The following is a 25,142-nucleotide window of genomic DNA, read 5'->3' as shown; positions in this document are numbered from 1 at the left end:
CCACAGTCCCTGCGGCCCTGCTCGGTGCCGCAGATGACTGTGTGGAGATGAGCCAAGGCAGCCCCTGGGCATTTGAGCTTGGCATGCTGCTTCATGCCAGAGACCTTCTTCAGCCTAATTAGCCCAATTAGCCCAGCTGAGGAGCAAGTGCTGCTCAGGTCCAGTGTGCTTCACCCTGCAATCGCTCCATCAGCTGCTGTATGGGTCACCGGGAGGAGGATGTTGCTGGGAGGCAAGCGGTGGCTGGTCTGGAAGAAGACACCCCCAATGCTGGGGGCTCATCTTTGGGGTGCTGCCTGGGAGTTGTCTTGCTGTCAGCCGGGAGCTGGTGCAAATGGCTTTTTCTCTGAAGGGCTGGAGGGGCTGGAGCATTGCAGCCGCTCGCGGAGCGATGGATTGCAGGCAGATGGCATGCTTGGGCTTGGGTGGGTGTGGAGGTGCCCGTGGAGCTGCTGCAGTTTTGGGTGATGCTCCACAGGGTTCCTTGGGGTGCAGCCCTGTCCTGTGCCGTGTGTGGTGCTGTGGTTCCCACTGAAGCTTGAGCTGTGGTTGTGGAGGGTTCAACAACAGGGGTTTTAAAACTTGGGCAGCAAGTCCAGGCAGATCCACTCAAGGGGAGAGTCTCCAAAGCCCTTCCCTGGCAGCTGGCAGCCCACCTGTGGGGACAAGGACCTGTCATGGGGTGCGCAAAGCACATGCCAATCCCTTGACAGCGCATCCCTGCCAGTCAGCGGAGGCATGTCAGCAACCCTGTGAAATTACAGAGCAAATGTTTTTCACATATTTCCAAGGTGCTGCCATTTGGCCGATTGAATTAGCAGAAGCGGGTGGTCCCTGGTTGCCCCCAGCCAGCACCTCATAGTCGCAGCTGGGACATCTCGTCCTGTGGCTTTGGTGCCAGTGGGTGCCGTAGCTTTCCAGTGTAGCTTTGGGGAAGGAGCATCTTGGGGGTGACTTTTGAAGCCCCCCCAGTGCCAGGGCAGGCTCTGACCTCTCTCCTTGGGGCTGAGGATGTGGTGTGGGTTTGGCCACTGCCCAGCTGGGTCTTCCCCTATTTCTGCTTATTTTTTTACTGTTTTTTCAGCTGTCTGCTGAGTGATAATGTCCCATTGATTTTTCTGCAGCCAGCAATCAGCCTGCTTTCCTTGGATTATAACAATATCAGACTAAAGCAGCGCATCTCTGCGTTGAGCTATTTCTGGTTTTATTAGCTGAACTTTTTATTTAGTATCTCACCGGCTCCTGTCTGGGTAGCTGCTGCTCGCCGTGTCTGGCTCTGAACAGCATTTCTCTGTGCTAGGAGCCATCTCCTGCCTTTCTTCCCGGGGATGTCCTGCCTGGCTGGTGGCTGCAGCTGGGCAGGGCTATGAGCTGGGACGTGGCTTGGGCAGGATGTGTGCAGGAAGGTGCTCACATGGGGTTGGAAGTTGCTGTGTGTAGTTCTAGCACCACTGCAAGGTCTCTTTGACCACCCATGCGCTCAACAAATATTTTTCAGTTATTGCTGCATAATTAATGTAATCCCGGAGTATTTAGGGCATGGGCTTAGGATGTTGCAGGTCAGCCCTGCTGTGGGGTTGGGGACCCGGCAGTGGGGCAGGGTAGGAGCAACAGTGCCCTGGTCACACTGTCTGCCCAGGGCAGCAAGTGGGGTCCCAGTGGGGCTGTGCCTGCGTGGGAACAGTAGGGCAATCTGTCGTGGGTGGCTGTGGGGTGGGGGTGAGGCAGCAGTTGCATCCTGGTCTGCAGGAGCAAGGAAAAATAAAATGCTGGGGAAGGAAATACCAGGAATGAGCCTTTGGGTGTCTGGAGTGGTGGTAGTGGGGAGGGGGTTAGAGGAGTGGGATCTTCTGTGATGAGAGCTGTGGTGGGGGGGTTCTGAGGGGAATGAAGGGAGTGCTGCAGGCGAGCCCCCCCCGCCCTGTGTACTTGCTGCTTGGCAGCAGTTTTCTTGACCTTGGAGCTGGATGGAGGGTCCTGAGCCATCCTGCGGGGGGATGTGGTGGGGGTGGATGCCGCATCAGGGCTTGCTGAGCATCCAGCCCTGGAGGGGTCTCTGGTTTGCAGGGTGGGCGATGCCTTCCCCTGCCTGGATGGGGAGGGACACCCCGCGGCAGGGGGGCAGAGGGAGGGCAGGGGGTTTGGGATGCTGCCATGGGGCTGGGGAGTGGGTCCCTGCCTGGGAGCAGGAGGGCGGGCAGGAGTCGGGATGTGCGGTGGGTGGGTGCCAGCTGCCAGCACTGCCTGTGAATCCACCCTGCGCCCCGGCTGTCAGCGGCAAGTTCATCTTGTGCGACCAGACTCGGGGTTCTGCTGTTGGGGAGGTGGGTCCAAACCCAGCGGTTCCGTGCGCTGAGTCTGCCAGGTCTCAGCAGTGCGGCAGCACTGTGGTATCCCTGCCTGTGCCCATCCCATGGGAAACGGGCAGGGGGTGGGCTCCTGCCTGTGTCTCAGCTGAGTTTTTATAGGCCCTATGAAAATAAAGGGGTGGGAACGGACTTCCAGCAGCCTTCCAGAAAAGGGAAATTTGTGTGGTTTTGGGGTTGTTTTTTTTTTCCCCCACCATTTGTGAAGCAAACCTGGCTTTGCAGCCGGTGCTGCCAGCAACTGAGGGCAGGTATTAAAAGTGATAAATAAGCTGTTGAGGCAAAGCATCTGTGAGCTTCTGTGACTCTGGATTTACAGTGTGCTGTCCCCAAGTGCCAGCTGCTTTTATACCTGATGTCTGCATGGGTGCCTGCACCTGGGGGACCTGAGGGACGTTTCTATCTAGTTAAAAGAGGTTGTAACCTCTGGGAGAACTGGGTGGCACTGGGATGCTGGTGGAGACCCTGAGATGAGTTTGCTGGAGCTGCTGGGTTTTACTCTAGCCTCAGGGATGGATGGATGCCCAAGCCAGCGCTGGTCAGGGATGGCTGAGCCCAGCTGGGGGACTGGTAAAAACATGCCTGCTGATAATTTTTTTTTATTTTTTTACCTCTTCTGTGCTTGTTTAGCTCTATTCCCACCTTTACCTGGCCAAAGGTTGCCCAGCTTGGATCAATGTGTTCCCCAGAGCTGTGACATGGGTCATCTGGGCACAGGGCTCCTTTTTATTCCCCCATGCAAGTTTCTGCTGGTGCCTTTAACCTCCTGGCTGATTCTGTTCCTCCCATTTAACAGCACAGGGTTTAGCTTCCCCCGTGCTGGTGTGCATGTGTGTGAGTGACGGATTTGCCCACGTCAGCCGCATTGCCACCTTTAAACCTTAGTGTCAGTCTTCCCACGTTGCTTTTCCTGGCTTTTTCCGGTTCGACGGGAGGAAGAGGAGGATGTCAGCCTGGATTTTGCATTGTACTGGGATGTGCTCCTGCTCTGCCCTGACCTTCCTCCCTGCTCCTCTTCCTCCTGCTCTTATTTTCCTCGAGGGCTGGGGAGCGGATGCTGGGCACGGTGGGGACTGTGCATCCCTGTTGCCGGCTGGTTTTGCAAATGCAAGCTGCTCTGTTCTCTGCCTTGAAAGACCATAAATAACCTGGCTGAGCTGCCTCCCCAAGGCCCTGCTGGTGCTGCCATGTGTTCCATCACAGCAGGATTAGCCCACCTGCATCCTTCATGCCCACATCCATCACTGCAGAGAGATGGTACCCACAGGGAGAGATTCCAGGGTGGGGAGGCTGAGGGTTCCCTCCATCTTTGTCCCCTGCAGAACCGGGTTGGTGTGGGAAAACTTGGTCTTCCTCATGGATTCTGGAGCTAGTGTTGGAGCCCCCCAGGGCTATGGTGCTGCTGCTGCGTCCTGGGGCATCTGCTGTCCCTGCCTGCACTCGTGCCAAGGGAGCACCTCCATGTCCTCAGGGGTTCCCTGAAAGCAGCATTTTACCCTCGAAGCTCACAGTCCTTGTGTCTCTGGGTCTATGGGCATGTGGGGTGGGATAGCCTTCAGCAGGGCCATGGGGACCTGGTGGTAATAAAGGAGCTGGGGGAGAAATGAACTCCCCCCACCCCTGGCCCTTTTCTCCCTTTTTTCCAATTAATTTTAATCTTTTTTGTCCCCTCTTTTTTTCCCCTTCCAAGGTTCCAGGTGGGTCCATAGCCCAGGATCTGTAACTGCACAGTAAAGCAATCGATAATGGCAGTACAGAGGTTTCCGAAGGCCTGCCTTGTTTTTCTTCCTATGGCATTTAAGAGGCAGCTCTGACTATGTTAATTAAGTGAGGGTTCATCATTAAAGGACTTGTGTTGCAGGTGAGTGGCCTTCTGGCTGGGGAGCTTGAGGATGTTTCTGTGCTGCAGGACCTCTCTTGACCTGGGTATAAATAGTGTTAGAGGAGTGATGCTGGTCCTTCCCAGGGAGCAGGGCTGGCTGGATCTGGGAGCAACACTGGGATGGGGTGTTACATGCCTGTGTCTGCTCCAGCTGTGGGGGGGAAGCCTCCTGGCTTGTGCCCCACAGCATCACTGCGAAACAGCTGGGGCATCACAGTGCCTGGCTGCACCTGTGTCGAGGTGATGCAGCACCTGCATCCCAGCAGTGCTGATCCCCCCCGGGAGCTGCTTCAGGGGGTGGGAGGGAAGGAGAACTGCATTTTTCAGCTGGATGTGCCCCAAGGAAAGATTAATTATTCCCCCTTTGTTTTTGAGTGCATCTTCATAAGGTGAGGCATGGTGTACCTGGTCCTTGCCCAAGCAGAAGCTGGCCCCGTGGCATTGCCAACCCTTCAGAGTCGTGTTTTCCCCATTGTATTTGCTCCCCCCAGCTTTGGGAATGCTTGCATTGAATCCACATCTCCTGATTCCCTGCTGTGCCTGGGGTCCCTTGGAGGCTCCTGGGGCCAGTGCTGGAGCTGGGCACTCGCTGCGGGAGGTTTAATGCCTCCATGAGAACCTGCAGGTAAAAACCATAAAGAGTCTTTAACAGGCAAAAAAAAAAAGGGGAAAAAAAAAGATTTGTCTTCTGTAGTTGCTGGTAGACGGATATTGTTCTCCTAGTCCTGCACTTTCCAAACACTGAGGTTATCAGGCATAAGTGACTTATTATGCAAATCCTCTGTCTTAATATCTGGCTGCTCTCTCCCTGGAATTGCATTGGCTAAACCCCATGTGTTGTTGGAGCTGCTAATGTTTACACATTAGCTTCTTTGGCTAATATACAAGGCTTCAAGTTGCAAATTGATGTTTCTTACAGCTGAGCAAATTATTTTTCTATTAAATGCAATATTTAAAATGATTTGGAGAAGCAAAACAAACTACTGGTGAGAATTTTAATGGAGCTGCTTTCCATATTCTTCTAATCAGCTTTTATCGGGGCCAGAAAATTGGTAATATTTTTGAATGTTTCTATTTCACAGAAGTGGGGAACAGAGAGGAGCAGGGAGGGTGTTTGTCAGAATCTCTGGGGTGCATAATGCACAAAACCACTTTCAGGTGCCTGTTGTGCTGGTGCCCCAGGCCCTTGGAGTGTGCGAAGTACAGTGAAGGAGGGATTTAGCTCCCCTTTGCCTGGACTAGAAGAGGTTTTCCCACTGCTGAGACTGAAACCCTGGGGTGTTTGGGCTCAGCTGGGCTTGGCCGTGGGGCTGATGGGGTGCCCTATGTGGTGGGGGTCTCCACTGGTGTGAAGATGCTGCGATGCTGCAGTGTGGCAACCGCTCTGAGTCTTGGTTTTCTTGCTGAGCTGGATTCCTTGGTGCCGCATCCCCCCGAGCGAGTCCTGAGTCCCGGACCCCTGTAGCATCATCCCCTGGGGAGTCTGAGCCCCTTGCCGACAGACCTGGGGCTTCCCATCCCGTAACCGTTAATAACCTCGGCCGGGAGCCTGTGGCATGGTACGTACGAGACCTTGCTGGATAAGAAGGGTATCTAATTTTAGATGAACTGCAGTATGTGTTCCCTATCCCCCGTGTCTGCTGGTGCCCAGAGGAAAACCGCTCCCAATGTTTCCTTCCCAGGACATGTTCCTGTAGGAGCGTGCCAGGGAAATTGCCTTTAAATAGCAACAGGGATCTGGGAGGTGGGAGGCTGGCTCGGCTGTGGGGGGGTGTTGGGGAAGGGATGGCATCTTGCCAGCACCCGCTGGAGCAGGGTTCTGCATCCCAGCAAAGCCCGCCTCCCTGGGCTTCCCACATCCCTGGGGGATGATGCTGGACTGCTGGTGTTACGGGACTTTGCCAAATCAGCTGCATGCCTCAGTTTCCCCATTGGCAGTGCCAGCATTGGCCATTTATCCTGTAAAAAGAACTTTATCCTTTGGTGCAGAAAAAGAGCATCTTTCTCCTATGTGTTTAAGAGGTCTTGGGTATGATAGTCCAGGGCTGTGTGACTTTGCATAGCCTCGGGCTCCATCCGTGTTCCCAGGAAGCAGTGGGAGCTCTGGATTTGGGAGACAAAGGAGCTCTGCTCGCCCCCTGCCACATCTCAGTGTGTTCGGATGATGGTGACTGATGGTGAAGATGGGTCGTAGCCCTGTTCTGCTGTGCAGGGTGTTTGCATGCAACCACTTGGCTGCTGGGGCAATGCACGGTGTGTCCTGCAGGTACCTGAATCCTTTTGATTTCTTGCTGGTAATTACCTGGGATGTTGGGCAGGAGCTGCTGGAAAAGGCCATGGATAAAAATTTAATCCTGACTCTGAAAGGTCACCTGTGTTAGCTTTGCCAGCTGGTGCCTGTGCCCTGCAGCATGGGGTGCTGTGGGCTTGTGCCCCCAAGATGCTGCACCCCAGAGATGACCGTGGGGCTAATGCCGTCCTGGCTGAGCCAGGACAGGAGCAAAAGGGGCTTTTTCCCATCGATAGGCTTTGCTTCTTCCTGGACTAGGAGTCTGGAGCACCCACCCTGAGTTTTGTTACTCTGGGGAGCTTGTGCTTGCTGAAGTTTGGGTATAAACTTTTTTAGAAAGCTTTTCCACTTCTTGGTATGTTATTTGTGTAGCATCCCCATCAGATGATGCCTCAAAGGGTCTAGGTGGTGTGGCTATACCCTCACTGGGATACAGGAGCTTGTGGTCCCGTCATGGATGGTGCTGGGCCACCCTATCGCACAGGAGCCTTTTCAAGGCTGCTCGATAAAAGAAAAAAAGAAGCCTGTGGAGCATGTCCCATGGTGCAGGAGGTTAAACAGAAAAGGTTTAAGTGTGTAATTAACTTTGAAGCGAGAGGAGCGTGGACTTGGTGGATGAAAGAGCGCCAGGTGGGCTGGTGAGTGGGTGATCATATTCCTCAGTGGTCACAGAGATTTAATTGGATGCTGTCCATTGTACTCCGTTGTTTGGTCTGTCTTTTACTCCCTCTGCAAATCCTTCATTCCTGTTCTCCCCTTCCCCAGCTTCCTCCTTTGCATCCCGGGGGAGGGGAATGCTGGGTGGCAGCATACACAGGGGATGCTGAGCAGCACCAGTACTTGTGTTGCTGGTGAATCCATTAAGCCACCATTTCTTTTTCTTTTTTTTTTTTAATAAAATTGGTCCATCTGATGTTTAACTCCCATATTACTGCTCATGCCTCAGCTCCACTCTGCCCAGGCATGCCCTGGTGCCGCAGCGGTACCGGGGAGGGATGCTGAGCAGCACTGGTACCAGTCTCTCTAGCAAATCCCTCATGCCACCTCTTTTTTTTTTTTTTCTTTCCTCTTTAAAATTTTGGTCCATCTGGTGTTTAACCCCTGTGTTAGCACTTGCCCCTCTGCTCCCTTCTGCTTGGGTATGCTTTGGCACCACGGAGCTGGCAGTGGTACCCAGGGAGGATGCTGAGCATCACTGGTAGCCATGTCTCTGGCAAATCCTTTGAACCACATCTTTTTTCTTTCCTTTTCTTAAAATGTCAATCCATCTGGTGTTTAACCTGTGTTAGCACTCATCTTTCTCCCCTGTGCCTGGGTGCGTGACGGTGCCGTGGGGGTTTTGTGTGGGGTGTTTAATAGGCGATGTCTTGTCCTTGGCACGGGATGCAGGTCGTGAGTTGGGGCAGGGTTTGGGATGTGTGTGTGGGGTGTGTGTTAGGTGACTTCAGGGTGTTCAGGCATCATCTTGGATGCATCACACCCCCGGGGAGCAGACAGTCATGCCCCCAGCAATATTTTTAGCCTCTTGCATTCATATTGCACCTCCTGCGCTCACTGCCTTCATCTCACCACCCGGAGCTGCTGTTACCCTGGCCCTGAGCCAGCGCAGGGGCTGGGAACTGGGGTCTCCTTGTTTCTGCCTGGTGACTTTTAGGGTGCATCCAGCCCTGGCTGGCTCCCCCAGCCCCTGTCCCACTGCTGTTAGCCCTTATGATGGATACAACCATCCCCCTTGTTGCAGATGGGTATTTCAGGTTGCAGTCTCTCTGCCCTCCTTGCAAACATTTTGATGAAACCTTAATTTTTTTTTGAAAACCCCTCTGACTTTCCATGGCTGACAGGGCACCCACAGCCACCCCTTCTGGAGCTGGGATGTTGATGTTTAATTGCTCAGGTGTTAATTTTTATGCCCCATTTAGTCTTGTGATGGGGAGGGAGAAGGGACTGGAGGTCGAGCTTCTCCCTAGCCCTGCCTTTGGGTGGGGAGAAATGGTGCCAAAACATCCCATAGCTCATGGAAACTGAGGCTCTGCAAAACCCCTTTTTTTTTTTCCCGGTGTATGCAAATCATAGACAAATTTGTCAGTGAGGTGGAGTGGCCAGTCGAGCCTCCTTCATTCTGCGCCGTGGATGGGAGGGAAGGCTCGTGCAGGGAAAAGCTATAACAATAAACCTGTCCGAGGAGGGAGATGGATCGGCTTGGCCAGCTGTGCCTCTGCCAGCAAAATATCTGCTCTGTGTAATTGCATTTTAAGCTTCTGGAGCCTGGGCATCGTCTTGCAGGTGGCCAAGGATCCAGCCTTGTGGTGATGGAGTAGTGGGGAAACGGAGGCACAGGGTGGGTTGGTGCCAGTGGCTGTGCTGGGGGTGGCAGTGGGATGCGGGTGGTGGGGGTCTGGCCTAGGAGGGGGGGGTTGTCTCCCCCAGTGTTGTTAGTGGCTGGGAATAGTTTATTGGGGGTGGAGGGATCGCTTTTCCCTGGGAAATGGGGCTCTGCCAGCCTGAAACGCCAATTGCCTCCACTTTGGTTTCTCAGAGAAAAAAAAAAAAAAGCCCCAAGAACAAATTTCTTCCTCCCAGAATATATCCCGTTTCAGCAGATCTTGGAAAGAAACACTTGAGTGCTTTTTTTTTTTTTCTTAAAATCACTTGGCGCTTAGTTTCTGACACTGTTTTATTTTGGATTTTTTTATTTTCTTTCCTTCCTGGAAATTTTTGACAGATTTGTACTTTTTCTCCCATTAGAAAGCGCAGTCAAATTTCAGACTCTTAAAAATCTGCTGTGTCCCGTGGGGAGAGCTGGAGGCGCTGAGCACTGTGTCTGCGGTGCGGGGGCACATCCGCACGTGGGCTGGGCAGACGCTCCATTTCGGGAAGGATTTTAAGCAAGCTGTGAGGTCTCGGTGCCTCCAGGCATATGAATATGAGAGAATTAGCTTTAAGTTATTTAAAAAGAAGTTTCTTGTGGTTCTGAGAGGGGAGGGGGAAAAAACCCACCAGCTTGGTGATGGAGCTGGAATGTGCCCTCGTGCTTTAAAAAATGAGTGTAAAACGGGGGAAAGCCTCAAATATGCTCTTACGTGTGAAAGAGTTGGCAATCGTAATTTTCTGGGCATTTTAGAGGATTTTTTCCAGTGTTTGGATTCGTGTTTGCATAAGCGATGTGCCCAAGCATCCCCCGGCACTGGGAAGCACAACCCGTGCGGCAGCAGCGAGGCCATTAACAGGCAAATCCCCGGGTGGTGGGGGAATTACTGCTGTAATTTGGGGATAAAATAGGAAAAAACCCAGAAGAAATAATCCCCTGGCCCGGCTCTGCTTTCATGCTGGCCCATTAGGGGATATTTGCCTTTGTTCGTTCTGCTAGCTCAGGGCTTTCTTAACGTGCCTGCCCTTGTCAGTCCAGGAGCTCGTATTAATTAGCGCTGGCGCTCTGGTCCTGGTGTAATCTGTGGGTTTAAGGGAACAATAGGTCAGTGTTAATGAAGGGCTGGGAGCGGCCCCGTGGGCAAAGCCAGCCCCAGAGCTCCGGGGTTTGGGGGGCTGGGGGGCTGGCTGGCATCTCCGTGTCACCTGGGTACACGTGGGGACAAGTGGCTTGGCGTTTATTCCGAATCTCCGTGCTGAGCTGAGCACCTTGCAGACCGGGGAGGATACGAGGGGTAAAAACCAACCCCAAAGCCCCGACAGATAAATGAAAGGGCTCAGAAGTGCCAGCCCGCAGCTGGGGGGGGGGACACGGACGGACACCCGGACTCGGTGATGCTGTTCCAGGGGTGTGGGTGCTGTGGGATGTTGAAGGCCCTCCTGGGACCTGCTGCCGTCGTGTCAGGCAACGGGCAGACCCCCAGGAGCTCAAGGTCAAACCCGGTGCAGACAAACGAAGGGCTGAGGTCAAAGCAGGACCTTTGCAGGAGCCCCCAGGGTTTTGCGAATCCTCATGTGGAGTGCCTGTTTTTTGGGAGAAACACCTTATTTGGTGACTGACCCCTGGGAAGCAAAGCTGGGAGCTGCGTCCTGCTCCCATGGCTGAGACCTGTCAGCTCATTTCACTGGTGGAGGAACTGGATGGGAGAGGTGGGGGATTAGCAGCAGATAGGGTCATACCTTGCTCATGGGTGCACATGGGGGGCTGCCTGGGGTCCCCCTGTGTTGTGGGGTGCAGCACACCATCCTGGCATGGCTCTTAGGGAGGGACCAGCTGCTCTAAGGGGGTCTCAGCGGGGGCTGATGGGTCTCTCTCTCTGCAGCCGGCTGCACCTTTGAGGAGGACGGCGACCCGAACCAGTGCGAGTACAGCCAGGGTGAGGATGATGACTTTGGGTGGGAGCTCGTCCGCAGCTATATGATGCCGCACCTGACAGCTGACCTGCCTCACGGTGAGTCCTGGTCCCCAGCAGGGCCATGCTCGTCACCCTGCATCCCCCTAGTGCCCCCAACCCACCCCTCAGTCCTGGACCCTGGAGCTGGACTAGGTGGCTTCTCCTGGTTTTAATTCCTGCAATGTTTTAGGCTTGATTTGCCCTCAGACACATGGGCAGGGTGCTGCTGTGTGTGATGAGCTGTCGGTCCTCAGTGTGATGAGGCAGATGCTGCGTGGCCCTGGGGAGGGCGTTGCTTGGGCACGGGGGATGTCGGACCCTGCTGCTGAGGGGAGAAGGGTTTTTAACGGCACAGCAGTGACAGGGACATTGAATGGCCCTGGGTACTTCTGAGCCCAGTGTTGCTGCCTTGGCGGGGTGTAACCCCCTGGCACCCCCAGCCCACCCTGAGGTGGGGGAGCCTGCATACGGTCCAGGCATGTATTTTTGGGGTGGAAAGTCAAGATTTCCAGCTTTGCTCCCTCTGCACATGACCTCTGCCATCGCTGCGTTTGCTGCCCTCAGCCCAGGCACCCCCAGCCCTGGTCCGGGGGCTGGCCAGGGGCTGTGTGTGGGATGTCCGCAGCACCCTGGCATCCCCCTGCCCGCAGCAGCGGGATGGAAAGCTGCCCAAGCTGCTGCTACGCTTCCCGTGGGTATCGGCAGCATCTCCGGTGATGCCAAATTCCCCATCTGGCATTGAGCGCGGCAGCTGTGGCTGCTGCCAGCTGGGATGCACCCAGATCCCATCGTAAAGGGGCACCTTCAGAGCCACTCTCCCTGCCTGGGGTCGGCAGCCACTGCCTGCTCTCTCCCCACTGGCGTGTCGGCTCCTGCTGCTTTTGCAGGTTCATGAGAAATTCTCATCCCTGGGAAATGTGGAAAAGGGGGGAAAAATGTGTTTCTGGCTCATGGGAGTGTGGGGAAGGACTTGTGGCTGTGAGTTGGAGGCATCTCCGAAGTCTGAGGAACTGTAAAAAAAAATGCAAATGGGCTTCTTTATCTCGTTGCTTTAAAACCAGCTTTTGCTATTTTCTGGGTCCAGCTTCTCTCTGGTGGCCAGGCTGGGGGAGCATGGCCAGCCGGGCAGCTGTGGGGGGCTGCCCCTCTCCCAGCAGGCTGGCATGGGCATTGTGCCTGGGTGGCATTTGGGGGCTTTGCTTGCTCCCAGCTCCGGACTGTGTCCTGCTGTGACCCCCTGGAGTTGTCCCTGTGCCCATCTGCTCAGCAAGATGCAGGGGGCTCGAGATGCTCCATGTTTCGGGGACTGCCGGCTCCTGCCTGGTGCTGGCGCTCCGGCTCCTGCCCAGCCTGGAGGTCAGGTCCTACGCTGAAGAAGAGCAGGAGAGGAGAGCTGATTTTAGAGCTCAATAGTAAAAATGACTTTTTTTATTAAAACATTAACTGCCTTATAGAAAACGCTTTACTGCTCCATCAGTCTGCCTCCAGCTGTTTATCTTGTGCCTTGTTCGTGCCAAGGCTTAATTTGGCTTTTCCCCTCTGCTAACCCTCCTCTTCCTTTACTTTCTCCTCTTCCCATCACCTTTTCCTTCCTTTCCCGTCCCTGCTGGCACATCCTGGGTGCTGGGTGAGGGCAAACAACCCTTAGCCTGCCTGTAGGACTGCTGACAGATCCCAGTTCCTCCCTTGATGATATTCCAAATAATTGCTTTAAACTGAATTATCCTAATTTGTGTGTGTCCTGAGGGGGGTTTCCCAGGGCAGCGAGGAGGGAAGCAGAGCTGGGGATTGAGGTGGCTCATGATGGGGAGTCTTAAACCTGTAATTAGTAGGGTTTTCTGCTTGGTTTTCAGCTGTGATTAAAAAATCTGCAGTGAACAGCCAGAGTTTAAAGCCTGGGGGCTTGCAGGGGTTGAAGGGGTTGGGTAGAATGGGGCTGCTCGCACTGCTTGAGGAAATAACGGTTGGTTAGTGAGAGATGGGGGCTTAAATGAATGCAAAGACTTTAAAACTCCAGAGTTGAATGGGGAGGGGGATGCAAGTGTCCCAGGCTGGGCACTGTGAGGCTGAGCTGTGGGCACGGAGCATCACTGGATCCGGTCCCTAGGAAGGGCACCAGTCCCCAGTGCTGATTGAAGGGGGGTTCATCCCCACAGCTGGGGGCTCCCCCAGTACCAGGTAGGTACTGTTTGCTCGTGGTCTTGGGGCACCCAGCAGGTGCAGGCACCCCAGCTCTGTGTCGTTGTGCCTTGGCGTGCAGGGGGAGCTGTGGACGAGGCTCCTGCAGCCTCACTGCCCCTCTTGGTCCCCCCCAGCAGCTTGGTGGATGAAGAGTATTTCACAGCACCGGGGCCTCTCCAGGGAGCACTTTCCAAAGAAGTCTCGTGGTCTTAGATTAAAATGAGTTTTTATTGGAGATCAGCCAGTTTCAAGGAGTGTAGGATTTATTGGAGCGGATGCTGGCTGCGGGCCACCTGCCTCTACCTTTCCATCCCTCTTTCTTTTTGCTTTCTTTGGTTTGGGTCTTTCTTTCCCCCCCTCTCTCTTCCCTTCTTGACTAGTCTCCCTTTCACCAAAAGACAATGGATGGGTCTTTCCCATGTTGCAATTGTGATTTATTTATTTTTTCCCCTCCAACTATTTTTTGTTCTCTTTTAAAGGAGCAGTTGCAGGGAGGCAGGGATGAGGCTGCACCATCCCTGTGCCTGCACCAAAATAATTCTCCCTAGATGTTTTGGGTGTACTTTCCTCCTGCTTTCCCCCAAGCATCACTTCTATGTGCCAGGCTGGTCTGTACCTGCCTTCAGGGGCTCTGCAATATCTAGAAGCCCTGCTGTTTGGAGCTGGGGTGAGGAGGGACAGCGTGCTGTGCTCTACAGCACCTGGCATTGCTGGCACCCGCAGGGCTCGCAGGATGCGGCTAGATCCTGCCCTTTGAGGATGGGCTGGATGCCCTTTGAGGAGCAGAGGGCCAGGTGTTGGGGGGGGGGGGGGCTGCCAGGTGGGGATGGGGCACGGGAGTGAAATCAGATTTTTTTTTTTGAGCTCTTGGGGTTGCAGGTTGGGGTTACTTCATGAACCTCAGAAGAAAACAGGGTGTCTAGGTTAAGCCCTGTATGATTTTGGCTGGAGCACGGGACAGAGCTGAGTCTGGGTCCCTCTCCTCACCCCTGCAGAGATGCAGGGTGCCCCTTAGAGGTCAAGGGTGCCCTGTGGAACATCTCCCTGGATGAGGTGCAGGCATCTCTTTTTGCTGCTGGTTGGAAGTTCAAAGGAGATGAGCTGGGTTGTGAGAAACTGTGGGAAAAGCTGCCCATGGAGGCTGCATGCCCTCCTGGCCCACCCCCCCTCCCCCAGCATCCCCATCCTGGGGGCTGGAGCGCCCGGGCTCCTCCGCTCCTCACAGCTTGTGCTAGAAAATACTAAGCCAGCATATCCGTGGGTGGGTTTTTTTTCCCTTGAATGTGTTTTTTCTTTTTCCAAACTCAGTGACATTAGAAAATCCTCTGTGAATCAGTTTCTGTTCCCTGCTTGGCTCTTCCCTCTCTCTGTGCATGGAGCATCATGCTCCTGGCGCAGCCCCATCACCATGCCCTGGGGAGTGACTGGGCCAATGTCCCCCCCACCCCGATGAGCTCTGATGTCCCTCCATCTCCTCCGAGGAGTTGCTCCTTCAGCTGATAGCTTTGGCACCACTTCCCAACCAGCTTCTGCTGCGTATCCATAAAACCCATGAAAAATTATGCTTAAATTTTTTTGGCTCCTGGGGGAATGATTACAGTTTGTCCAAGGACCCTGTGGTGGTGGCAGATCAGGTGGTGCTTGGGCTCCCTGGGGGGATGCTCGGCACAGAGGTGGGGAGCGGGTACCCGGTTCCCATGCTGGCTCTGACATGTTGAGAAGAAACGGGCATACGGTCGGAGGAGGCACGGTCGGGCTTAGTCTTCCAAAACGCTTTCCTGGAGGCAGATGCTGCGGTGCTCAGACTTGGTCCCCTGGCACCTCCTGGCTGGCGGTGCCACCTTCTCCTGTCATCCTGCCTGCCTTTGGCTGCCTTTTAATAGCGCTCTGATTTTTTTTTTCCTTTAAATTTTATTTTTATCTCTCCGTGGTTTTGGAGGAGCTAAAACTTGATGAGACAGGGGATCGGGGAGGATGTCGGATTCTTCCCTCCTCCTTGCTGGGCTGTTTTGGGTTTTTCCCAGAGGGATGCAGGCAGGACCCTGGGGGAAGGGCAGCCTGATGGGGAGAGCTGCTCCTTCCCTGTGGGCGAGCAGAGCTTCAGCCTGAAATGGGGGGGGGGGGAAATCCTTGGGAGCTCATTTATCTCTGATTCATGGCCAAAGTTATCGGAGGTGCCAAGCTATCCTTGAAGACCCTATTTGAAACCCAATGAAGAGCTGGTGATCCCACAAGTGGAAAAAATTTGGCTGGAGACCTCGCATGAGGACTTGCTGGGAGGGGTGCAAGGCTTTCTGTGCACAGCCCCTCTGGGCTGATTTTGCACCTCGACACTCATTGTTGACTTTTGCGTAGCAAATTGATGTTATTTTCCTTAAGGAACATCTCTGAAAACTTGTTTCTCTTTTCCTATTTGATTGAAATATTATTTAGCACTTTTTGAGTCTTTCTCTCCACAGAGCACTTTGGTTCTTGTCTAAAAGTCCACCTGAAAGCTAAATTATGTTGTGGGGGACGTGACACAGAGGGGCTGACTTATTGTGTGCCGTGACAAAGCGGGGGTGACAGCTCGCCTGGACCAGCATCTTGATTCAAACTGACCTTAAATTGAGGATCAGAGGAAGGATTTAACAAGCAAAGGACGGTATTGATGTATGCCCGAATCCTGTCCTTTGGTTTGAAGTCTGAACTGGGGGATGCCCCGGGGCTGTTTGAGGCTCCCGTTTTGTGGGAGGTTCAGAAATTATTTTCCCCGGCATATTTGGAGCAGATTTTTGCTGTGTAATGCCGACATATGGATAGGGTTCAAAAATAACCCTTGCTGTGCTGATGAACTGTGATAGTGCATCAACCCCCCAGCTGTTGGGAGTGGTCCTGCCTGTCCCCCACCTACAGCTCTGGGATGTGGCAGGGCTGAGGTGCCCCCTTCTCTCCATCCCCATCTCCGGCTTTGTGGGCAGGAGTTAAGCTAAGCTTGAAAAGCTGGAACTTGGCAATTTGCACAGCTCTTGCTGCAGCTCTGCCCTTGCCCTGACTGGGAAGCTGCTGGATCCTGCTGGAAGCTGAGCGCCTGGTGGGGTGGGGGCTCGTGGGGAGATCCTGGCAGCAGTGGTGGATTAATAGGGAATAAGTGGAAGGGGTCTGGGGGACCCCCAAGTCCTTGCTGCATCTCCCCAGGAGGGGCTGTGTAGCCCCCTTGCCCCCTGGGTGCCTGGGCAGCAGTCAGCCGCATCGAGAGAGCAGGGGGAGCAGATTGGTGACCTGCGGGGGGACTGCATTTGGGGGTGACAGGTGGCAGTCACCCCCTTGTCACCATCTTGGCAGCTGCTGCCTCTTTGAGCTCTCTGTGCCCCTGTGCTGCTGGTGGAAGCAGCCAGGTGGGCTGTGCTGCCATTTTATTGAGCTGCATTAAAAAAAAAACCACAACCAAAACAGAAAAACAAACCAAACCCAAAACAACTCCCTGAAAACCAAAAACAGCCCCTGCAGAAAAAAACCCCAGGGGCTGCCGAGGGCATTGGTGAGCTGCCTGCCCCAGGACCTTGTCCATGCCAGGGGATGCTTCCATGCAGGGTGCAGCACCTCACCCCAGGGGCAAGAACTGCTGCTGCTCCTGCATTAAAAAAAATAAATAATCCCAACTTTGAAGCTGGGACCAGTGATTTACAAGGGAGGAGGACAAATATAATTAGCACAAAAGCGAATGGTGGGAGCCTGGGTTGTTTTTTTTTTTTTTTTGTTGCAGTAGCACTGGGAAGAAAATAAAGAGGGGAAAACCCTGCCAGCTGAGTGATGCACGGATGGATTGCCACCCGTTCATGTCTGTGGTCCCAGATGACCTCAATGGATGTTCTCAGTCTTTTAAAATAACTTGTCAGTGGCTTAATTTTAGTCTTGATCTCTTTATTTTGGTCCTCTGGCTTTTTGCTTTTAAAGGGAGGGGAGGAAGAAGGGTCTGGGTGTGTTAGTGAGGGCCTGGCAGATGGAGCAGGTGGAGGTGGCTTTTGGGAGATGTCCCCTGGCACGGGGTGGGTCGGAAGTCGCTCCCCACACCACCATCATCTGTACCAAATGGAGCTGATCTTGTTGGTGCAGAAATAATTTTGCTGGGGGAAACAAGAGGGGAAAAAAACCACCCCAGCCAGAAGAGCTGTGGACAGAGTGCCTTTCCCTCTGTCGCTGAAATGTGGCTGTGCTTGGCTCTGAGAAAATAAATCGTTATCATTTTATTTCACCCTGAGTATCTGCCCAGAGGAGCTGGGGGTGCCAAGCGCACACATGGATCAGCAACACAGGGAAAATTTTGCTTTTTTGGTAATTTCTCTGCCCTGCTCTGGCTCCCATCCCTGAGGGATGCACTGGAAGGTGTGGTGCGGTACCTGGTACCATGTCTCCCTAGGTGATGCTGTGAGCCCCTGGGGGTTTTGGGGTCTCCCCAGGCATTTCTGAAGTCCTACTAGGTGCAGCTTACAGACACTGGGGGAGATGGATGGGTGTCCCCTACGATCCCCTGCTGCCTTCATTAGGCTTTTCTCCATGCCGCTCACTGGGAGGAAAGCTTGTGAATTCGTTTAAATTAACTGGTGGTGAAAGCTATTAATAATTAAGCACCTACTGTCAGGAAAACAATGGCAGACTTGAATAAATGGCCCAGCTTTGTTACTTACAGCTTCTGCCATTATTAAAATTGAAGGGATATTAATAATCCCCTCGCCTTTGGTGATGGGGAGGGTTTGGCAGGGCAGCTTCTCATCCACCCTGTGTCCTGGCCCCACGGCCACGTCGGATGGCTCTGGGAGCTGCCACGAATTGCTGGGGCTCCTGCATCCCCCTCCTGCCTCTGGACTGCCTGGGATGGAGGGTGTGGGGCAGGGAAGGCTGCTGCCTTTAGGATCCCCTTTTTGATTTTCATCCTGCCTGCCCCATAAGTACGGCCTTAGAGTTGCACTGGGGCACACACCGGGACTCCTGGTTTTGCTGCTGGTGATTTTGGGTGATGGGAGGTGGAGTACCAGTGGTGGCTGGGGCATGGGCGGAGCTGGGGCTGGGGCCAGCATCCCGGAGAGCTGGGGTGCTGCTGCTGGTTAAGCCGATGAGCGCTTTTCCCCTGGTGAGTGCCTGCCGAGCACAGTTTAAACTCGGCGACAACTGTGTGGTAAATGATACGAGGCGATAGGAATGGAAATTAAATGGCTGGGGCCCGGCTGGGGAGGGGAGTATTGACGCAGCCGAAGCTGTGAGCATTAAAGCAAAGCAGGCGGAGGGTCTCTGGTGGTATCGAAGCGGTTACCGACCTCGGCGTCCTGGGGGGGGCAGCTTATCCTGGAGGCAGTGGGTCTGATCCTTCCCTCCTCCTCCAGCGCCCAGGTCCTGTTTCAGTGTCCTGGTGCTGCCCAAAGAGGCATTGGATGCTGACTCCGTCCCAGGTCCCTTGCTCCTGTCCTGCATGTCCCATACCCAGTGGGACCCAAGCATCATTGCTGAGCCGTGAATATTTTTGCAGTCCCACATCCTCCGCCTTCTCCATCACTGCTGGTGGAGCTGAGGAAATGTGTGACAGGGGGATCGCTCCACGCTTTCCTCCCTTCTCCCTCCCGCTGCAGGCTCCTACCTGATGGTGAACTCCTCGCAGCACGCCCCAGGCCAGAAAGCTCACCTGCTCTTCCAGGCACTGAGTGAGAATGACACCCACTGCCTCCAGTTCAGCTACTTCATGTACAGCCGGGACGGCCACAGCCCTGGCACCCTCAGCGCCTACGTCCGGGTGACGGGGGGCCCGGTGGGCAGTGCTGTCTGGAATGCCTCGGGCTCCCACGGCCGCCAGTGGCACCAGGCAGAGTTGGCCGTCAGCTTGTTCTGGCCCAGCGAGTACCAGGTGAGCCCCAGAAGAGCCCCCTCCCCCCCTTGCATGAATGATGTGGACCCCCCTGGCAATGGGTGACCCCTCTGTTTGGTGCCGCAGGTCCTCTTCGAGGCGATGGTCTCCAGCGAGCGCAGGGGTTATCTTGGCTTGGATGACATTTTGCTCTTGAATTATCCGTGCTGTGAGTGCCAGGGGACGGGACGTGAGGGTGGGCGGTGGGGGGTGGGCTGGGCAGCAGTGTTTGGAGCTGGTGCCCACTGGGATGGTCCTGGGGAGAGCTGATGGGCTAATGCTGGGGTGCAGCCTGGTGGTACCTGGGTGTCCTGTTGTCACCAAGGCTGGTGGAGCTCCTTCTCCCGAGTTCCTCCAGGGCTCCTTTTTTCATCCCCATCGCTACCACCTCCAACATTGCTTCATGTTTTTGATGCGACCTTGGAGAAGCGTGGACTGAATATGTGGCCTGAGTGTCCCCATCAGAAAGGGAAAGGGCCACCTGGACTGGTGGTGGGGATCTGGAATCCCAGGCTGTCCGAGCACGTTGGCTGTTGGGGTTCACCCCCTATTTCTTCCAGGCTGGGGTAGGAGACCTGCCCTCCTCCATCAGCCCTCTCTGGCACCAGCACTGCAGGGTGCTGGAGGGGGGAGGGCTGCATCCCTCCCTGGGACACTTGTACGAGGACAGGAGCAAATTCCTGACTCCGACCTGGGCTGTGAGGATGGGGATCAAGCCCGTCCAGAGCTCAGCTCCAGCCCTGGCATCTTGGGTGGGTTTTTGGGCTGTGATAGGATTTTTGCAGCAGTGTTCCTGCTGCTCCACTCAGAGCTCGGCCACCTACCTCTTGCATCCCTTGGCAGCCAAAGCGCCTCATTTCTCCCGCCTGGGCGACGTGGAGGTCAACGCGGGGCAGAATGCCACCTTCCAGTGCGTGGCCGCTGGCAAGGCAGCTGAGGCAGAGCGGTTCCTCATGCAGGTGAGCAGCAGCGGGGCTGAAACCAGCATCTCCACTGTCAAGCCCACGCATCACTTCTGCAGCGCCTTTGTGCCTGCCCTTTGGGAGAAAGCCCTGCTGGGCAGCGAGGGGGAGGGCAGCCCCCCCACCTTTTAAGCAGCTATCATTTGGGGATGTGTTTGGTGGCTCCGGATGTCACGCTGTGCCTCCTGGTGACGTCTGTGTCTCTCCCCGTGGGGTAGAGGCAGAGCGGCGAGGTGGTCCCGGCCGCCTCCGTGAAGCACATCAGCCATCGACGCTTCCTGGCCACCTTCCAGCTGGACGAGGTGTCCAAGGAGGAGCAGGACCTCTACCGCTGCATTACCCAGTCCAGCCGTGGCTCTGGTGTCTCCAACTTTGCTGAGCTCATCGTGAAAGGTGGGTGACTTGCTGCTGCCCGCCAGGTCCCTGGGTTGCGGACGGGCTATTTCTGCTGCGCTGCTTGCAGAGGAAGAGGAAGGTGGGACACTTGGGTGGTGGGATTGCAGTTTCTCGTTGTGAATAAGTTGCTACATGCAGATGGTTCGCCATAAAAGCAGGAAACTACCTTTCCTGGTGGACTTAGATCATTTATTTTTGATTGCGGTAGGTGGGAGTTAATTAATTATGGTGAAATTGTGCAGCGCCACGCTGGGCAGTGTATCTTAGAAAAATAATTAAGGTTTGATCAGATGAAACCCTATGGCAGCTCTTAAAGCTTTACTGAAAGCGACGGAGGGCACGTGCGCAGGCTGCAGTTCAAAGGCGGGATGGTGCCCTCCCACACTTCAGCGCTGATCCCTGTGTCCTTGGGGCAGGGGATCTGTGCTGGTTGTGTGCCCTGCAGCACAAAGGTGGTGGGTTTGCTTGGGAAGAGATGTGACCGTGTTGGCTGTACCTAGTAAAAACCAAAATAAAGTTGTGGTACCTGTGGTTGTGCCAGAGTTGGCCTTGGGGATGCTGCAGAGCTTCTGCTGGAAGGGGATGCTCCACCTACCCCTTCTCTGGCTCTCTTCCAGAGCCCCCTACACCCATCGCACCCCCCCAGCTGCTCCGGGCTGGCTCCACTTACCTCATCATTCAGCTCAACACCAACTCTATCATCGGCGATGGCCCCATCGTGCGCAAGGAGATCGAGTACCGCATGACCTCGGGGCCCTGGTCGGAGGTCCACGCTGTCAACATGCAGACCTACAAGCTCTGGCACCTGGATCCAGACACGGAGTACGAGATCAGCGTCCTGCTCACCCGGCCCGGCGAGGGGGGCACTGGCAAACCGGGTCCGCCCCTCATCAGCCGCACCAAGTGCGCAGGTGGGTCCCACAGTGCATTCCTGCCACCCCAGGTGGCCTTGGCAAGGTCCCCTGCCACCCTGAGCCCCAGGCAGGGAGCATGGCTGGCGCTGGTTGGGTGCCGAGGGTGTTTGCCAGTGCGGAGCATCACTGCTCCAACAGATACACCTCTAACTGATTTCTTGGTGGCTGTATGCAGCATCTGGGGAGGGACGGCTAATTAAACCCACGTTATGATCAGGGGCAGGCGGGTAGCAGGGTGCACGGTCGAGGCTGGATCCTGAATGAGGCAGGCTGTGCAGAGGGGCTGAATATCGGTCCAGCCTGAAAATGCCCTGAGGGACGGTGGGTTTTTGCTGATCAGTCATTAGTACCCAGGTATGACCTCGGCACAGGAAGGGCCAGCAGCGGGATGCGCAGGGCTAGCAGTGCTGCGGCTGCTTTCCATCCCTGGAGCCGGACAGATGCTGGCAGAGGTGGTGGCTGCTGCTCGGCGGGGGCTGTGGGCTCGGGGCTGGATCCAGCTCAGGGCATTCCCAAATTTCAGGCTGCCCCTGAGGATGAGCCCTTTGGCTGCCTCTGGGGAGGTTCCCGTCTTGTTCCCTCTTTGGAGGAACTGTAGATCATTCCCCGGTGCCTGGTTTGGAGTAGTCTGTGTCTCTGAAAAATATTTCTTCTAAAACTGTTAACCCTGTGCCACACTGGAGGGGTGGTAGCTTTGGCTGCAGGGGTCGGCTGCCTTCCCCCACACAGCCATGCCCCGGGGGTAATTCAGGGCAATCCCATCCCTGCTGAAGCCCCCTCAGGGTGTCCCTGGGGAAGGTGGGAGCTGGGGTTTGTCTCTACCAAAATGGAGCAACACAGCCCACAAGTGCAGCCCTGCTGTCGGTCTGGGGGGTGAGGGGGTGAGGACCTCTCCAGTGCTGTGGGGCTGCAGGGGAGGCTGACCCTGCATCCCTACGGGGGGAGACATGGGTTGGGGGATGCTTCCCCTCCCTGGCTGCTGGGCTGGGGGTGGCGTTTCAGATGTTCCATGGCAACCGCCTTCCCGGCGCTGGCATTCAGCTGCTGGTAACAGAGCAAAGTCGAAGGCAGAGGGAGGAGGTGTGGTGGAGGCACAGGGCTGTTGTGCCGTGTTCACCCCGAGACCCAGCACTGCTGCGATGCTGGGCTGGGACCCTGCACAACACCCCAACACCCAGCCCTACACAAGTGCAGGTGATGCTGCTGAGCTGGGAGCATTGCCCTGCAGGCGGGGACCGGTGGGCACATCCTGCACGTGGAGGGAGCGGAGCAGGACACGGCTGCAGCCCCAGGGCTGTGGGGCACCCCCGGCAGCTTGGGCTGTGGGGAGCCCCACGAGCAGGGTCGGCTTCGGAGACGGGTGGGCGAGAGGAGAGCGGCCGGTGCCAGTGCAGGGGGGGAGGGGGAGATGCAAACAGGCATTGCCATGAGGGGCTGGTGGCGGCTTTGCATCTCAGATCAGTTTTCAGAGGTGCTGCGAGAAAGCCCAGGATTCCTGTTGCCTTGAAGCCAGTGACAGGCGCCGTGTGATGCCCTCAGTGCCCTGTGATTAGTATCCTATAGCTACCGCATTCAGGCTCGCCCAGCTCTTCCCACGTACCATCACGATGTGTTTTTCTCCCTGGCTTCCCCTGGGTCGTGGCGGGTTTGAGATTCCTGATGCAGCCACACACTGCCGGCCATCATCAGCCCTGGATGCCGTACTGCCAGCCGCCCCCCCCCCAGCATTTAAATACACTGGGATAAAAGGGAGAGGGGAAGGTTGAAGCCTGGCACCACTCAGCACTGCCAGGGAGAGGTTGGGGGCCTCCAGACCCCTCGGGGAGAGGAAGGAGGAGGTGTCTCTGTGCCCTTGGCCACCCAGTGGGAGTGACGTCGGTGGGCATCGGGGCTGAGGTTTGGTGTTTTTCAGTAGAGCTGGACGTGGCAATGGGCGTAGGGCTGGGCTGCCCACAGCATGGGGCTGCGTGCCTTCTGCTGTGCTTGCCCCCTGACAAAATCAGCTGGCGTTTTGAGGGGTCCCACAAGGGCACTGGGATCTGTGGGAGCATCTGCTGGGGTTGCAAAAGCCTCTTGTAACCTCGAGCTGCCCCAGCTCCTCCACTGCACAAACCTCAGGGGAATTCCCTGGGGGATCAGCTCTGGGACAGGATGGACAGAGAGCCTCCTTCCCTCTCGGTGTCCTTCCCACCACCCTGGGATGGTGAGAAGAGCTTGCTGCTGCTAACGCAAACCACCTGTGTGCGTGGGCTGCTGGCAAAAGCTCAGCTCATTAAATCCGACTTCTCCTGTTCACACCAATTAGAGCTAATTAGACTTCTTCCCAGTGATGGCACTCAATCTCTGTCCTTTCGAGCGTCTGACATGGGCTCAATGAAAATGCGAGGGCTCCCACCATGCAGGCGTGTTTATCTGGTTATTTGGGGCCTTGTGGATGCTCCTGGTGCTGGTCGAGGGAGCGGGGCTGGTACCCGGCCTCACCTCTGTAGGGGACGATGAGCCAACAGGGGCTGCTGTCCCTGTGGTGTTGGTGGCTTTGAGACCCAGTGATGTCCCCAGCCCTGTCTGCAGGGCAGCGTCATCCTGTGCTGGGGCTGGTCCCAGTTTTGGTGTCAGGGTTGCTCTCTGCACTTGCCTGTCTTGTTCCTACACTGTAAAAGGGCTTTTCCTGATAATACATATAAACCCATGAGATGTTTTGCTTTATCACTCATCTCTCCCCATCTCTCCTCCCCCCCCAGAGCCCATGCGGGCCCCCAAAGGCCTGGCTTTCTCCGAAATCCAGTCCAGGCAGCTGACCTTGCAGTGGGAGCCGCTGGGCTACAACCTGACCCGCTGTCACACCTACACCGTCTTGCTCTGCTACCGCTATTTTGTGGGCACCGGCCACAACCAAACCTTCCAGGAGTGCATGAAGATGGAGCGTAACACCAACCGCTACACCATCAAAAACCTGCTGCCCTACAAGAACATCCATGTCAAGCTCATCCTCTCCAACCCTGAGGGACGCAAGGAGGGCAAGGAGGTGATATTCCAGACGGATGAGGATGGTGAGTCTGCTCAGGGAGGTGCATCATCCCCAGAAATGGGACTCTGGCTGGTGAGCTGCGGGGTGTTCCCTGTGGCATGGTGCTCATCTGTGGCTCTCGGCCAGGGGCATGATGCAATTATCTCCTGCGGCCATCATGCTAATGGGGAGGGGAAAAGGCAGTTGCAGCCCCAGGGCTGTGCAAGGGGAGGCAAGAGAAGGGGGCAGCGATGGTGGCTGGGGAAGGGACATGCTGAGAGTGGCTTGCAGGGATGAGGGAACTGGATGGGGACATCAGCGCAGAAACGCTGCCCTCGTCCTTTGAGCGCAGCGTTTGAGCCATGCCCGGTCCAGCAGAGAGGGTGGGGGTTGGTTGATGCCCTGCTTCTCCCAGCATGAGTCATCCTGGCTCATCCCTTAACGTGGAACCAAAGCCTAGCAGTGATCATAATAACAATTAAAGTAACTAATGCTTTGCACTTAGGGAACACCTTTTATCCGCTTGGTTGTTGATAACTTCGGCACTGCTACATTCCTTTGGGAGTGCTGTTAACCGGAGCTGGGTGCAGCTTTGCTCGGCTACCCCACTGGTCTTCCCCAGTTAGGTTTGCTCCCCAGTGGGGTTGGGTTGTGCGAACGAGCTCTGTGGACGAGCGCACATTGATAAGGGGTGTCCGGCTCCTGTTATTTGCCAGCTGCATCGCTCCTGAACAGCTGAGCTGTTTCTCTTCTGTCCTGGCTGTGCCCTGGGGTTGGATCCCTGCTGCCAGCACCTGAGCGGGGCTGATGTCCTCACTGGAGGCTCCAGCGCTGAGCCAAGACCCCTGGGTTTGGCATCTCTTGCTCCTGCCCAGCCCTTCCCTGAGGATGTGCTGGGGCTGGGGCCACCAGAAAGGTCTCCCAGGTCTGTGCTTACCCTGCACTGC

At 55.5% G+C, this 25,142-nt stretch overlaps 1 protein-coding gene across 4 annotated transcripts in view; it reads left to right on the top strand.

Annotated features, from left to right (window-relative positions):
* Positions 1-25,142, top strand: part of PTPRU (protein tyrosine phosphatase receptor type U) — a 70,757-nt gene that overhangs the window by 6,648 nt on the left and 38,967 nt on the right. For all 4 annotated transcript variants that reach the window (XM_037380925.1, XM_037380923.1, XM_037380922.1 and 1 more), the window contains exons 2-8: positions 10,789-10,917; positions 18,645-18,916; positions 19,004-19,085; positions 19,760-19,875; positions 20,097-20,271; positions 20,892-21,185; positions 23,930-24,238. In XM_037380925.1, coding sequence (XP_037236822.1) covers positions 10,789-10,917; positions 18,645-18,916; positions 19,004-19,085; positions 19,760-19,875; positions 20,097-20,271; positions 20,892-21,185; positions 23,930-24,238 — 1,377 coding nt within the window. The remainder of the gene's footprint in view (positions 1-10,788; positions 10,918-18,644; positions 18,917-19,003; positions 19,086-19,759; positions 19,876-20,096; positions 20,272-20,891; positions 21,186-23,929; positions 24,239-25,142) is intronic.

Source organism: Falco rusticolus, chromosome 3 (genome assembly GCF_015220075.1).
Source record: "Falco rusticolus isolate bFalRus1 chromosome 3, bFalRus1.pri, whole genome shotgun sequence".
Lineage (NCBI taxonomy): Eukaryota > Metazoa > Chordata > Aves > Falconiformes > Falconidae > Falco > Falco rusticolus.
Note: the sequence above shows the minus strand (reverse complement) of the source record. Positions and strands in the feature narration are given on the sequence as shown.